The sequence below is a fragment of the Ranitomeya variabilis genome, chromosome 6 (assembly GCF_051348905.1).
Source record: "Ranitomeya variabilis isolate aRanVar5 chromosome 6, aRanVar5.hap1, whole genome shotgun sequence".
In the NCBI taxonomy this organism is placed as follows: Eukaryota; Metazoa; Chordata; class Amphibia; order Anura; family Dendrobatidae; genus Ranitomeya; species Ranitomeya variabilis.
Genome location: NC_135237.1, coordinates 114,772,532 through 114,788,892, shown reverse-complemented (window position 1 = coordinate 114,788,892; position 16,361 = coordinate 114,772,532). Strand labels below are relative to the sequence as shown.

At 49.1% G+C, this 16,361-nt stretch overlaps 1 protein-coding gene across 2 annotated transcripts in view; it reads left to right on the top strand.

Annotated features, from left to right (window-relative positions):
- TOP2B (DNA topoisomerase II beta) overlaps positions 1–16,361 on the top strand; it is a 91,231-nt gene that overhangs the window by 57,899 nt on the left and 16,971 nt on the right. For both annotated transcript variants that reach the window (XM_077268919.1, XM_077268918.1), the window contains exons 30-33: positions 215–382; positions 928–1,144; positions 1,263–1,342; positions 2,156–2,272. In XM_077268919.1, the coding sequence (XP_077125034.1) occupies positions 215–382; positions 928–1,144; positions 1,263–1,342; positions 2,156–2,272 (582 nt within the window). The remainder of the gene's footprint in view (positions 1–214; positions 383–927; positions 1,145–1,262; positions 1,343–2,155; positions 2,273–16,361) is intronic.

The window sequence follows — 16,361 nt, the reverse complement described above, 5'->3', positions numbered from 1 at the left end:
ACCTCACAGTATTAAAAATAGTAAAACGCCCAGGAAACCATTCACTTATTATTACGCGCAGCCAAGCAGCCACATGCCGCAGCTTAACAGCTTGTGTTTAAAAACTTTAGCTAACCTGTGCTGTTCACTTAAGTTAAAAGTCATTACATTGGTTCTTCCAAAATTTACAATGTCAGTATTACATAAATATCTGTGTTGTCTTTCACTTTCTTAGGTTCTCGGGCTAAAAAGAATTCTCTGACTCCAAAGACATCTGTGAAAAAGGGAAAGAAAAGGAACCCCTGGTCAGAAGATGAATCAAAGTCAGAGAGTGATATAGAAGAAGCCGAAGTGGTGGAACCCGTAGTTATACCTCGAGATTCCTTGCTGAGAAGAGCGGCTGGTAAGTGGCGAAGCTTTCTAAAGCAGGATTGGATTGTGTTGTACTGTCAGCATTTTTGGCCAGGAGACGTAGGACCGCTGACGTCCATACTGCATTGAGAGGTGAACGCAACTACGCATTTTAATACTACCTTCATTAAAATGGAATAGTCATTTACTATTTTCCTGAATTATGCGATTAAGTGCCACATCTGTCCGTACATTTTACCTGGTATTGAAGGTCAACCCTATCTGCTTCAATATCCTGAGTTGCAATACCAGACACACAAACATCTGGGACCCACATCAATTATATTTTTATGGGAGTTCTGAAAATGTCAGAGCTTCCATCCTGTGGGTTGGCCAAATATGTCTGAGATGGAAAAAAATGGCTGTTACATTGGGACGCAAAATATTTTTACATTAAACTGTGATATAGTCTGCCTTCACATCAAGCTTACCACCACAAAATGTGCATGGCAATATATGAACATGATGAATGGGTCCGTTTTATGGCCTAAGGATAATGAAAACCCATATCCTAATCCTATTTTTTTCCCTTTACAGCTGAGCGACCCAAGTACACCTTTGACTTTTCAGAAGAGGAAGATGCAGATGACGATGATGACGATCAAATTATTAGTAATAATAACCTGGATGAGAATGACTTAAAGCCCAAATCATCTCCTATTCCAAACAATCAAAATGATGATGACGCTCATTCGGACAGTCCGGAAAAAGATGAATATGATTTCTCAACTTTAAAATCCACAAAATCCACAGAGTATGTGGCTGTCATCTTTTCCAGATATTTGGTTCTGGAGTGATCACATCTATAGGTTAACATGTTTTCAAACATCTATGTGATTCCTCGATTTTGCTCTTTCTCTTTCTCTATATAGAAAGTCTATAGAAACGCAGAAGAAGAAAGATCTAGACGATATATTTTCTTCAAGCTCATTTTCTACGAAAATAAATGACGGTAATGTATTTAATTTTTTTTATTATTGAAAGATTAAAAACAGAAAAGTAGGACTTTGATCACTCAGGTTCACATTCAGAGCGTAATATTTTGTGTAAGGAAAAAAAAAGCATTAGTAGTTAAAAGTCCAAAGCAAAGCTTATACATTTATAGGTGCACATGCACATGTCTTCACAAATCTTCATAGTTGAAGAGACTGAAAATATCCACAAGGCCTCATTCAGATGTCTGTTTTTTTTACAGCTGTGTCCTATACGTAACAAATGCCAGCGTCACATATAAAAAAGCCCTGAACTCTGAAACAGTTGGGCAGATTTAAAGAACGAAAAACAAGGGAATACTCCTAGGAGGAGCGGGAATAAAATATGCAAAAACTGTGACAGAATGGATAAATGGTTGTTGGCAGCAAGGAGTGATTAGATGAGGTGCTGTCCATCTTTTCACCACTTTAGTAGGACAAATCCTCCCCTCCTCACCGAAGGCAGTGAGTGGGGGACATGGCTTAGCTCCTGAGACACAAGATTACTTCCTATATTTCTGATTAAATTTTAATGAGACAAATTAGGAACAAAGATTATGAAGGAGGAAGTTCTGTGATCATCTGTTTGGTGCATTTTCTGTGCTTTGGCTTTCAGGAGCTGGCATAGTCAACAGCTATCTCACAAATGTATTATAGTCCTACTTGAGGTGGAAAAAGTCACCATTTATTGCACGACATGCATCCTAATTTGCTGCCTTTTGCCTCAAAGATTACTTAATCCCCCTCCCCAATGTGTGGTGTAAGTACTGACTCCCTGATTTTGTGTTTGTTAGATGACACCACAAAATATAACAGCGATGATGGAGAATCCTCCCCCCTCTACTCCTCACCATTCAGCTACAAATCTTCAGCGAAAACAACCAGCAAAACATCTACTAAAAAAGATAAAGGTAATGTCTCTTATGAAGGAAAAATTGGGCATGTGATAAAATTAATGTACAGCGACCCTCCTCCTTCCTGACAAGGCCACATTTTTAAATTCTGATCAGTGTCACTTTATGAAGTAATAACTCTAAAATGCTTCAACCGATCCTGACCTTTTTTTGCAACACGTTGTACTTATCGTTAGTGGTGAATTTAGGGCGATATTTTTCCCATTTATTTGTGAAAATACTGGATTTTTGGGAAAAATTATACAGTTACATCACACAAATTTTATTAAACAACATTTATCACATGTCTATTTTACTTTACATCAGCATTATTTTTTAAACATATTTTTGTTAGCAAGTTAGAAGGGTTAAAAGTTGACCAGCGATTTCTCAATTATCTAACAAGATTTACAAAACCAATTTTTTTAGGGTCCACATCACATTTAAAGTGATTTTAAGAGGCCTATATGGCAGAAAATGCCCCAAAGTGACACCATTCTAAAAAGTGCACCCCAGAAAGTGCTCAAAACAACATTCAAGAAGTTTATAAACCCTTCCGGTGCTTCACAGGAATTAATAGAATGTGGAAGTAAAAAATGGAGCATATTGTTTGTTGTGCAATTTCCCCTAATTACACTGATACTCCATATGTGGGGGAAAACTACTCTTTGGGCACTCGGAAGGGAAGGAGCGCCTACTGAATTCTGAATCACAATTATGTCTGGAATATCTTGTGGACTCCTTGTCACATTTGAGGAGCACCAGACATTCCCAAACAGCAAAAACCCACACAAGTGACCCCATTTTGGAAACTACACCTCTCAAGAAATTAATCTAGGGGTGTAGTGAGCATTTTCAACCTTCAGGCGATTCACAGAATTGTATAACTTTAGGCTGAGTAAATGGCAAGTTACCCTTTTTTTTCCACTTAAATGTTGCTTTGGACCTAGGTTTCTAAGGGGATAATAGGAGAAAATAAACCCTGCAATTTGTTGTGCGTTTTCTCCTCACTACACAGATACACCACATGTGGCTGAAAACTACTTTTGAGGTACAGTTCAAAGCTCAGAAGGAGCACCATATTGTAGTGCAGATTTTGATGTTATGGTGTGGGTGCCATGTCACCTTGTCAGAGCCCCTGAGGTGCCAGAACAGCAGTACCCCCCCCCCCCCATAAGTGAACCCATTTTACAAACTACTCCCCAATTAATTAATCTAAGGGTGCAGTGAGAATGTTGACCCCACATATGCCCTATCATAAAAATAGTTTTATCCCCAAATATTACACTTTTCACAAGGTGAAATGAGGAAAAATGACACCAACATTTGTCACATAATTTCTGCTCAATGTAGAAATGCCTCACATGTGGCTGTACAGTACTGCTTAGCCACATGGCGAGACCCGAGAGGGACGGAGTGCTGTTTGACTCTTGGAGTCCCAGCCTTCTAAAAGCTACCAGTGGTAATATGGCGAGTACTGCTCCTGTGCCCGCATGATTAACTTGACGTAAATTGATGTAATTTTGCAGGAACCCCCTTCCTGACCATGACATAAACCTAGGTCAAATGTTGGGAAGGGGTTAAAGCATAACCGTTTTCTTTTTTTACTTCATAAATCAAGAGTACACGTGAAAATAAGGCTAGGTTCACATTGCGTTAATAGCAGCCCGTTTAACACATGCGTTAATGGGCTGCTGTTAACGCAAGTGCCGACATTCCATCGCGCTAGCGCAGATAGAGCTAGCAGATACTCTATCTGCACTAGCAGTGACGGACCCGGAAACGCTGCAGCCCGCGTCCCAGGGTCCGTCACTCAATGATGTCACCGCTGTGCTCTGCTTTCACTTTACGGCCGGCAGTCAGTCAGTGCGGGAAGCAGATGGCAAGGGACCTGACGGACACCGGAATGTGAGTATGTACTGTTTGTTTTTTTTTACATTTACGACGGTAACCAGGGTAAACATCGGGTTACTAAGCGCGGCCCTGCGCTTAGTAACCCAATGTTTACCCTGGTTACCCGGGGACCTCGGCATCGTTGGTCGCTGGAGAGCTGTCTGTGTGACAGCTCCCCAGCGACCACACAACGACTTACCAACGATCACGGCCAGGTCGTATCGCTGGTCGTGATCGTTGGTAAATCGTTTTGTGAGACGGTACCCTAAGCATGTTTGTAATACAACTTATCAGGGAAATATTATTCTTCTCTGCCGGAATTGATCAGTCCTTATCAAAAGTCTCAGTTTTGAGGTAAAATCCTTATTCTATGAAGACAGCATTTCCCATTACTGAGATAGGAGATGGCTGCTGCCACTGATAAGATTGTATGTAGATTAGAGTAGGAGGAGCTTTGTCTCTAGCTCCTCCCTCCTCCCGTCTACATAGGCAGATGCTATGGATACAATTCTATCTCAGTAATGGGAAAATCTGTCTTCACTGAATATAGATTTTACCTCAGAATTTAAAAGTTTGATACCTGATGAATTTTGGCAAAGAAAGAAGAACATTTTTCTGATAGGATATATTACATCGTTGCGAAATAAAAATTAAAACGATGGTTACTCTTTAACCCCTTAACGTCCAATGACGGCTATATCCGACATTGGATGCCTCCCCCTGTTTGGTGCGGGTTCCGGCGATGAGCCCTTTGATCAGCTGACATGTGCCCCTAACAGCTGCGGGTGGAATCGCGATCTACCTCTCTCTGGTTGTTAACATGTTAAATGCCGCTGACAAACTCTGACAGCGGCATTTAATATGCACGAGCAGGACGCACGTCATTACCGCCTCCCATCGGCGTCCCTGTCCGGTCGGCACTCATAGCAAGTGAGGATTTCTTTATCGCCTCTCATTGGGGGACACAGGAACCATGGGTGTATGCTGCTGCCACTAGGAGGCTGACACTATGCAAATAAAAAAGTTAGCTCCTCCTCTGCAGTGTACACCCCACCGACTGGCATTGAACTCTTCAGTTTTAGCTTAGTGTCAGTAGGAGGTGGACACGGGTCTTTCATTAGACCCTTATCTACCTCAATGTGCGTCGTTTTCTTGCAGGTTTCCTCGGAGGGATACAGGGTGAATAGTCACACCTGTATTCCCACAAGCGGACTATGAGTACGGTGTGTACTGCCACCCCGTATCCTCATTGATCCCTCACCAGGACCAAGATCCTGGCACACCAGCGTGCTCAGAAGTCCGGTCCTGGCTCCGTCCCCCACCCACTCGCCCACCAGAGCCTGTCGGTTGGAGGAGACGAGGACGTCCATCAGCCCTGGACGTTTCACCCTTTTTTTAAGGTTAGTACGGCGTGGGATGTTTTTAGGTGAGTATGTCCCCTATCCCTTCTCAGATCCTTGTTAGGGGGGGATTCTTGTTAAGTGTATCCTATTCTGCAAGGGCCTTCTGCTCCAGCGCGGGGCCCCTTTCTGGCCGCAGCGTTCTCAGCACCTTCTTTCTTGACAGCTCCTGGCTGCCGTTTACTCCTTTCCGCGGCGCACTATCAGTGCTGCGGTTTTTTCCCTGGGCACAGTCCTCAGCGCAGCAGCCCTGCAGTCTATCGCGCTGCTTATCGCTGCAGCGCATTGCTCCGGCGCCGCAGGAGGTGGACTGTGGCGCCCTTCAGTGGCGCAGCCTAGCAGGCTGCGGCGCCTGTGCCGCCAGCCTCCCGTCGCGGCGCATCGCTCTGGCGCTCTATACCGGCGCCGCGGCTCGTTTCCCGGCCGCCGGTTCCTAATTTAGGCCCCGGCTTCGGCCGGGGCCTACTTCCGGTCTTCGGATCTGTCACTTCCGCTTCTGCGGGCGGGCTTTTTCCCGCCCGACATACTAGGACCTGCCCACCGGCGCCTCTGCGTCTAGCTCCGCCCCCTTCCTCGTGGGACACTCGTCTGGTGTTAGCATCGCTTCACACCACAGCAGCAGCCCTTGCAGTGCCTCCCGCAGCGCGCCACGCTCCTTCGCCCGCATCTTCTGTGAGCTCAGCACAGGGGATTTCTCCACCAAGGACAAGTGGGACATCTTCCAGGACCGGGTCCGTGAGTAGCTGCACTGCAGTCTGACACCCCCCTCTGCACACTGTCCCCTAACCAACTGGCATCTTCAGGGTCCCTCAAAATGTCTTCCTCTAAAGGGGGCCGCTCTCGCCCCCCTACTTCTTCTTCATCTACTGCCTTAGTCACGTACTTTGCATGTTCGTCCTGTAACAGCAAACTTCCCTCAGGTCAGTCCTCCCCGTTGTGTCAGTCCTGCAGCAACCCGATTGTTCTCACCGCCCAGGATCCCCCGGCTGTTCCGCCCGAGAGTGATCCCCCCATCCCAGGCTGGGCCGCTTCTCTGTCACAATCGGTGGCCGATTTAACACGGGTGTCTCAAACCCTGGTGTCCGCGCTGGATCGGTTTCCCCTGCAGACCCCTGCAGTGGCCAGCGGGTCGCAGGAACCGCCGCCCGAGCCCTCCTTGATTAGCCACAAAAGGTCCAGACAGGAACGTCGGTCTGAGTCCTCTTCGCGTTCCATCTCGCCGCACGGCCCTCCCCCGCGGTTGGTGTCGCACCGTTCCTCCTCCCCTGAGTCAGGCGAGGCTTTATCTGATGCGCCCTCAGACGAATTTTCGGAGCTGGATCCTAGGCAAATCGCCACCATGAGTGAGTCGGTCCAGAACCTCATTCGGGCTATAAACCAAACCTGTGGCATCAAGGATCCCTCTACGGAACCCGCAGATCAGGCGGTTTCGTTTAGACGGGCCAAACCACCTTCAAAATTTTTTGCTCCTCATCCTGAATTCGAGGAAATCCTGGCCAGAGAGAGAGAGAATCCGACCAGACGTTTTCAGAGGGGAAAACGTCTGGGGGTGTTATATCCTTTTTCACCAGATCTTACCGCCAATTGGACGGTCTCTCCCTCGGTGGATCCCCCTGTTTCCAGGCTGTCCGCCAACACGGTGCTTCCACTGTCCGGCGGAGCGTCTCTGAAGGATTCTAACGACAGAGTTATAGAATCTTTTGCGAAATCTGCCTTTGAAGCGGCTTCAGCAGCGCTATGCCCAGCCTTTGCTTCCACTTGGGCTTCAAAATCCATCTCAATATGGGCCAAGGATCTACGGCGAGGTATCCTGGACGGGGCTCCTCCCGCGCAATTAGCGGAACTTGCCAACCAGATTTCCCACGCTGGTGAATACCTGGTTTCCGCCTCCCTGGATGTCGCCTCTTGTGCTGCTCAGGCTTCCAGCAATGCCGTTGCCATTCGCCGGACCGTTTGGCTCAAGGCCTGGCAGGCGGACTTGTCCTCCAAAAAGTCCCTCACTAGTCTGCCCTTCCAGGGCTCTCGTCTCTTTGGTTCCCAGCTGGACCAGATCATTAAGGATGCCACTGGGGGCACAAGTTCCCTTCTCCCCCAGGCTAAACCTCGTCGCCCTCCTCCTAGACGGCAGTTTCGCTCGTTTCGGCCTTTTCGTCGCTTCGCTGCATCAAACTCCTTTTCCCAGCAGCAACAGAGGCCACAGGCACGTCAAGAGAAGAAGGCGGTGTCCTTCAGGCCCACTCCGTCCTGGCGTCCTCGCTATTCCCAGGGTAGATCGTCCAGGCCCAGGACTGGAAGATCCACTTCCGCATGACTCTCGGCAAGACTCCAGCCCAACTCCCAGGTTGGGGGGCCGTCTTCTCCGTTTCAGGGACGTCTGGATTTCCGCAGTAGAGGATGCATGGGTCAGGGAAGTTGTATCCTCGGGATACAAGATAGAGTTCGCCTCCCGACCCAGGGATCGTTTCTTCCAATCTCGTCCTCCAAAAGATCCAGCTTTGGTTCCGGGCTTCTTCGCAGCCATCGCTTCTCTGCTAAAATCCGGGGTGATTGTTCCCGTTCCAGAAAGGGAACGGTACACGGGTTTCTACTCGAACCTCTTTGTGGTACCGAAAAAAGACGGCAAGGTTCGTCCCATTCTGGACCTCAAATTGCTGAACAGGAGGGTTCGCCTGAAACACTTCAGGATGGAATCCCTTCGTTCAGTAATTGCTTCCATGGAGGCTCAGGAATTTCTATGCTCTATAGATATCCAGGACGCCTACCTACATGTTCCAATATTTCCCGGTCATCACCGTTTCCTGCGCTTTGCAGTGCAACAAGATCATTTTCAGTTCGTCGCCCTGCCGTTCGGTCTCGCAACCGCGCCAAGGGTGTTCACGAAAATCATGGCGGCGCTGATGGCCGTTTTGAGAGTCAGAGGCTTGGTCCTGTTTCCATACCTCGACGACATCCTCATCAAGGCTCCGTCCTTTGCTCAGGCCCACGAAAGCTTGTCCATTGTTCTCGACACCTTATCCCGTTTCGGATGGCTGGTCAACCGGAAGAAGTCCTGCCTTATTCCTTCTCAGCGCATCATCTTTTTGGGCATGCTTTTCGACACTCGTCAGTCCAGAGTCTTCCTTCCCAAGGAGAAGAGATCCACCCTTTGTCGGGACATACTCTTGCTCCAGGGACCTCGGCCTCCCTCACTCCGATCGGCCATGAAGGTTCTGGGGAGGATGGTAGCTACCTTGGAAGCGATTCCCTTCGCCCAATTCCATTCTCGGCCCCTTCAGCAAGCCATTCTGTCTCAGTGGGACAGGTCGGTCTTCTCCCTGGATCGGCCGATCAGACTCTCCTTTCGGGTCAAGCGGTCTCTCAACTGGTGGCTGACGTCTCCTCTCATCTCCCAGGGCAGGTCCTTCCTTCCGGTTCACTGGCAGGTGGTGACAACGGATGCCAGCCTGATCGGCTGGGGTGCGGTTTTTCGCCACCTGACGGTTCAGGGCCGTTGGTCGCCGCAGGAGTCTGCGCTGCCGATCAACGTCCTCGAAATTCGGGCCATCTTTCTGTCCCTCCGCCATTGGGAAAGGATCCTCAGGGGCCTTCCAGTCCGGATCCAGACGGACAACGCCACGGCTGTGGCATATGTCAACCATCAGGGGGGGACTCGGAGCTCCTTGGCCCTTGCCGAGGTATCCAAGATCCTCCTTTGGGCAGAGGCAACGGTTCCGGTGATATCCGCGGTGCATATCCCCGGCGTAGAAAACTGGGCCGCCGACTTCCTCAGCCGCGAGGGTCTCGCGGCAGGGGAATGGTCCCTGCATCCGGAGGTCTTCCATCAGATTTGCCTTCGATGGGGAACTCCGGATGTGGATCTCACGGCGTCTCGAATCAACAGGAAGGTTCCGCAATTCGTCTCCAGGTCACGCGATCCTCTCGCAGTGGGCGTCGATGCCCTGGCCATTCCTTGGTCACAGTTCAAGCTGCCCTACCTGTTCCCACCCCTTCCATTACTTCCCAAACTGTTGAAGAAGATCAAAGCGGAAGGGGTGCCGGTCATCCTGATCGCACCGGATTGGCCCAGGAGAGCTTGGTTCGCGGAGCTCGTCAACCTTCTCGCGGACGCTCCCTGGCACCTTCCAGACAGGCCCGATCTGCTGTCCCAGGGTCCGATCTGCCACCCGAATTCTCGGTCGCTCAGTTTAACGGCGTGGCTGTTGAGACCGCGGTTCTAAGAGCGTCCGGCCTTTCGGACCGTGTGATTCACACCATGATTCAGGCTCGGAAGCCTTCGTCTTCCAGGATCTACTACCGCACCTGGAAGGCCTACTTCCGTTGGTGCGAGTCCAACCGCGTGCCGCCTATGGTTTTTTCCCTGCCTTCTCTTTTGGCCTTCCTTCAGGCAGGACTGGATTCGGGCCTGGCTCTTAGTTCCCTGAAGGGTCAGGTCTCTGTGCTTTCCATCCTCTTTCAGAAGACCTTGGCCTCTCGGCCACAGGTTAAGACCTTCTTTCAGGGGGTAGCCCACGCGGTCCCGCCGTTCAGGGCCCCTGTGGAGGCTTGGGACTTAAACCTGGTACTGGACGTTTTGAAGGTTTCTCCCTTTGAACCTCTTAGGGAGATTCCTCTATCAGTTTTATCTTGGAAGGTGGCCTTTCTTGTGGCCATCACGTCCATTCGCCGCGTTTCCGAGCTGGCGGCACTGTCTTGCCGCCCTCCGTTTTTGGTCATTCACCAGGACAAGGTGGTCTTCCGTCCTCCACCTTCTTTTCTTCCTAAGGTGGTTTCCACCTTCCACCTCAACGAGGACATCGTTCTACCTTCCTTTTGTCCAGCTCCGACTCATCCTCTGGAGCGATCGTTGAACAAGCTAGACCTAGTCAGGGCAGTGAGGATTTATCTGGATAGAACATCCTCTTTCCGGAAGACGGATTCTTTTTTCGTCATTCCTAATGGCACGCGCAGAGGCCAGCCGGCTTCTAAAGCGACTATTGCTCGTTGGATCAGAACGGCAATTTTGGAGGCTTACCGGGTCAAGAACAGAGTGCCCCCTCCTGGGATTAAGGCTCACTCTACCCGGGCAGTCGGCGCCTCCTGGGCGGTGCACCACAGGGCTTCCGCCCTACAGCTTTGCAAAGCGGCAACTTGGTCTTCCATCCACACGTTCGCCAAATTTTACAAGGTCCATACCTACGCATCGGCGGACGCCAGCCTAGGCAGAAGGATCCTGCAGGCGGCAGTGGTGAGTCCTCTGACCTGATGGAAGTCTGTTCTCCCGCCCTTGGGACTGCTTTGGGACGTCCCATGGTTCCTGTGTCCCCCAATGAGAGGCGATAAAGAAAACAGGATTTTTGGTTGCTTACCGTAAAATCTGTTTCTTGAAGCCTCCATTGGGGGACACAGCACCCTCCCAATGTTTTCTGTTATCTGTTCTATGACTGTTCTCACGTTACAGTTCTCAAGTTTGTGGTTATGGTTTTTCAACCTTGTTTCATTATCTCCTACTGCTTTCTCACTAACTGAAGAGTTCAATGCCAGTCGGTGGGGTGTACACTGCAGAGGAGGAGCTAACTTTTTTATTTGCATAGTGTCAGCCTCCTAGTGGCAGCAGCATACACCCATGGTTCCTGTGTCCCCCAATGGAGGCTTCAAGAAACAGATTTTACGGTAAGCAACCAAAATCCTGTTTTCTGCTACACTGAGTAGGGCTGCAGCCCTGCTCTATGTAATGCAAGCGATCAGATGATCGTAGCTTCTTGTTTCCCATCGAGAACAGCGCTTACTGTAACGCTTCTTCCCCGGCTCCGATGCATGTCAGATGCATGACATTCATGTGTGTTATGCGTATGCACGTGTGCAGGATGTTTTCTGGCCTGTGCTTACATTAAAAAAACAGGCATGTCAGCGCGTTTTGCCCACGGACACACGGTCCGTGGAAACACGGTCCGTGGAAACACAGTGACATGTGCACAGACCCATTCACTTGAATAGGCAAATAGCGCTCCGTTCCTCCAGAGTGTCTCTGCATGGCTAAGTAGTACTGTTACAGCCACATATGTGGCTGTATGTAAGAATGTAAGTCCGCAAGGACAGGGTCCTCTCTCCTCTGTACCTGTCCGTCACTGTAAACTTGTTTACTGTAAACGATATCTATAACTCTGTATGTAACCCCTTTCTCATGTACAGCACCATGGAATTAATGGTGCTATATAAAATAATAATAATATTAGGGAATTGCCACGTTCAGTAGAAATTGCATTGAGCCTGAAAAATATTTCCTGTTTACATGTAGGGTATTGGCACACTCAGAAAAAAAATGGACCTCAGTTTGTTGTAAAAATAAAAATTATTAGCCCTTAGAAAAATTGAAAACTTGGGGCTAAATCAACATTTTAGTGGTAGAAATATGCAAATAGTCTCTTCAGAGAGGAAGAGAACTAGAACTCTAGTGCCACCTATTGGAAGTAGCAATCCTAAAAAGTAAATGTTGACCCTTTAATGAGCCTTGTCACATGAGTTAGGATAAAAGTCAAACCAGAATCTCAATTTGCAGACACTGTATTTTGGGGTACTGCCCCTCATCAGTGCAAAGTGTGAGAACTAGTTTAGCTGTGTGAGAGGCGTCTGACGTGATCCATGTAGTAACGTTTGTCCTTGCGGAGAGTGACCTGTTAAGCATCCCGAGATGAGTCTTTAAAGCTGCATTGCTCCTCTGGGAAATCTGCAAAAGTCTCTTCAGAGAGGAAGAGAACTAGAACTCTAGTGCCACCTATTGGAAGTAGGAATCCTAAAAAGTCAATGTTGACCCTTTAAAGAGCCTTGTCACATGACTTAGGGTTAAAGCCAAACCAGAATCTCAATTTGCAGACACTGTGTTTCGGGGTACTGCTCCTCATCAGTGCAAAGTGTGAGATCTGGTTTGGCTCTGTGAGAGGCGTCTGACCTTCATCTCAGTGGCATAAAATTCTGAGGCACGTGGTGTTAATATGATCACTGCACCCCTAGATGAATTCATTTGGGAGTGTAGTTTGTAAAATGAGTTCACACATAGGGGGGATTCTTGTTGTTTTGGCACCTCAGGGGCTCTGCCAATGTGACATGGCACCCTCAAACCACTCCAGCAGAATCTGAACTCCAATATGGCGCCTCTTCCCTTCTGAGCTTTGCACTGTGCCTCAAAAGTATTATTTCCCTACATATGGGATATCTGTGTACTCAAGAAAAATTGCACAACTTTTGGGATCCAATTTCTCTGCTTACCCTTTTTAAAATTAAAAATGGGGGCGAAAATATCATTTTTGTGGAAAAAATATGATTTTTTTATTAGAGCCGTCTGTTATAAACTTCTGTGAAGCAAATGAGGGTTCAAAGTGTTAACCACACATCTAGATAGGTTCCTTGGGGGTCTAGTTTCAAAAAGGGTGTCACTTGTTGGAGTTTCCACTGTTTAGGCACATCAGGGGCTCTCCAAAAACGACATGGCGTTCAATCTCAATTCCAACCAATTTTGCATTGAAAAAGTAAAACGGCGCTTTTTCTCTTCCGAGCTCTGCCATGCGCCGAAACACTGGTTTACCCCCACATATGGGGTATCAGCATACTCAGGACAAATTGCACAACAAATTTATCCTGTTACCATTGGTAAAATATAAAATTGGGGGTGAAAAGATCATATTTGTGGAAAAAATATGATTCTGTATTTTTAAGGCTTTACGTTATAAACTTCTGTGAAACACTTGGGAGTTCAAAGTGCTCACCACACATCTAGAGAAGTTCCTTGGGGGTTTTGTTTCCAAAATGGGGTCACTTGTTGGGGGGGTTCCACTGTTAGGCACATCAGGGGCTTTCCAAACGCGGCATGGCGTCCAATCTCAATTCCAGGCAATATTGCATTGAAAAAGTCAAATGGCGCTCCTTCTGAGCTCTGCCGAGCGGCCAAACAGTGGTTTACCCCCACATATGGGGTATTAACGTACTCAGGACAAATTGCACAACAACTTTTGGGGTCCAATTTCTCTTGCTACCCTTGGGAAAAAAAATGGATCTGAAGTAAATTTTTTGTGAAAAAAAGTTAAATGTTAATTTCTTTCTCGCTTCATTGGGGGACACAGGTAACCATGGGTGTATGCTGCTGTCACTAGGAGGCTGACACTATGCAAATAAAGAAGAAGTAACTCCTCCCCGGCAGTATACACCCTCCGACAGGCACCAGGCAACTCAGTTTTTGCTTAGTGTCTGTAGGAGGCGGACCTGGATCTAACACCAGATCTGCATTTCTTTTACAGGGTTTTGTTGTGTTTATTAACCTTTTCCCTTTTCTTTTTCAGACTTTTTTCTTCAGGGTAACAGGGTGCAGTTTTTTCTCACCCTGTTTTCCCTACTTTGAGCGACCGAGAGAGCAGTGTGGTATCACCCACATCGCACCCTCTCGGACCCGCTGGGCAAGACTTTGTCCCCTGTCATCCATTCGGGTGTTCAGGGTGACATTTCCTCGGTGGCCAGTCCTGCCCGTTACCCCTCCTCATCCCTCTCCTCGTTCCTCATGCTTCCCCCCTTCGGTGCATGCCCACAGCGTCGCGCTGTGTACGCGCTCTTTCTGTGGCTTCCTGCTCCCTGCCAGCGTCGACTCTCCACGTGGGACACAGGATTCTCGGGGAACACAGGCAGACTTCTGTGGTTCCGCTGTCGCTGTCCTTCAACAGGCTCGGCGCTACTGCTCTCTCGGGCTCAACTCCTCCTGGCAGTACTTCTCCTCTCCTGGACAAGGTAATATCCACCTATGTCCGACCCCACTCCGGCCTTTGCCACTACGGCCATCCATTACGTCTGCGCTCACTGTAAGAAAAAGTGGGCCTCAGGTCAGCCTTCTCCTTTCTGCCCGTCCTGCGTTCCTCCCACCATATCAGTCCCTCAGGAAGCACATAGGTCCCGGGATGAGTGCACCCCCCCCTCCCCCGGAGTGGGCTGTTGCTATGTCTCAATCAGTGTCAGACCTGACTAAGGTTTCTCAGTCCCTGGTCCAGGCACTTGAACGCATCCCGCTTCTGTCTAATGCCACCAGTGTCACGAACGCCTCACACGGCGATTAGCTCGCACCTGTCCTAGACTCTCACAGAGACAGATCGGACAAAAGAGACAGAAAAAGGACCTTATCTAGATCCTCTTCCAGCTCTCTAGACTGCTCCGGTATTCCCCTATCTGCCCGTTCCCCCTCCTCGCAGGCGGACGTCGGGTCTGACCTATCCTCTGTCGGATTCTGACTCTGATGCAGATCAGACTTCCGGAACTCAGGACATGGTCGATAGCCTTATTTCAGCTATCATTCAGATGCTTGATCTTAAGGAGGATGAGACAAGCTCTCAGGACGTCTCCGTTGCGTTTAAGCGGATTAAACGTCCCTCTAGGGTTTTTCCTAATCACAAGGAGTTTGACAACACTACCTCTACACACTGGGAAAACCCTGGTAAGCGTTTCCCTGGCAGGAAACGGCTAGACATGTTATACCCTTTTCACTCCGACCTGGTCAACAAATGGTCAGAGTCTCCTAAGGTCGACCCGCCCGTCTCCAGGTTATCCTCGCGGACGGTTCTGTCTATCCCGGACGCGGCTTCCCTTAAAGACTCCACGGACAGACAGATCGAGGCACTAGCAAAATCGGCCTTTGAGGCTTCCGGTGCTTCCCTTTGCCCTAGTTTCGCCCGTCTTGTGTAGCCAAGGCTGTGTCAGCCTGGGCCAAGACCCTGCGCAGGGGCATTTTGGCCTCTGCTCCTGCTGAGGAACTGTCTGATTTGGCGGATCAGATTTCCCTTGCGGGAAAATACCTCATGAATGCCTCCCTTGATGCAGCGGCCTGCTCCACCAGGGCTAATAGCAACATTGTGGCCATTCGCCGGATTCTCTGGCTAAAAGCGTGGAACGCTGACCCCGCTTCTAAGAAATCTCTCACTGGTCTGCCCTTCCAGGGTTCTAGACTCTTCGGCACGCAGCTGGATCAAATGATCTCGGACGCTACAGGGGGTAAGAGTACCTCCTTACCCCAGTCCAAACCGAAACGTCCCTTCAACAGGAGGGGCCCCCAGTCCTTTTGTCCTTTTCGGTCCTTCACCTCCTCAGGAAACCCCAACCAGGACCGTTCTTCCTCGCAAGGAGACCGAAGAAAACCTTCTTTCAGGCCCCCACCATGCTGGAGGGCTAAGAGTCACCCCGCAAAACCATCCGGATCTCGGGGCCACAGGTTTTCTAATAAATGAAGGGTCGTCCCCACCTGGAAATCTATCCAGGGTGGGAGGCCGGCTTCTTCTGTTCTCAGAGGTTTGGCTATGTGTAGTCGACGATGCCTGGGTCAGGGAGATCGTCACGTCAGGGTACAAGATAGAATTTTCTTCGCCCCTAGGAAGACGTTTTCTGCTCTCTCGTCCTCCAAACAGCCCTCCCACCTCTCAGGACTTCTCCAGGCCGTCGATTCGCTCCTCGCCTCAGGAGTCGTAGTTCCGGTGCCTTCTCGCGAGCGGTTTTCGGGTTTTTACTCAAACCTGTTCGTGGTTCCAAAAAAGGACGGCTCTCTCCGTCCAATTTTGGATCTCAAGCATCTGAACCGCCATCTCCGGATTCGGCGATTCAGGATGGAATCTCTACGCTCGGTGGTCGCGTCCATGGAGCAGGGAGAGTTTCTGTGTTCCATGGATATCCGAGATGCGTACCTTCACGTTCCTATTTGCGTACGACATCAGAGATTCCTCCGGTTCGCGATCCAGGGTCATCATTATCAATTCACTGCCCTCCCCTTCGGTCTGGCTTCTGCGCCCAGGGTGTTTACGAAGGTCATGGCAGCT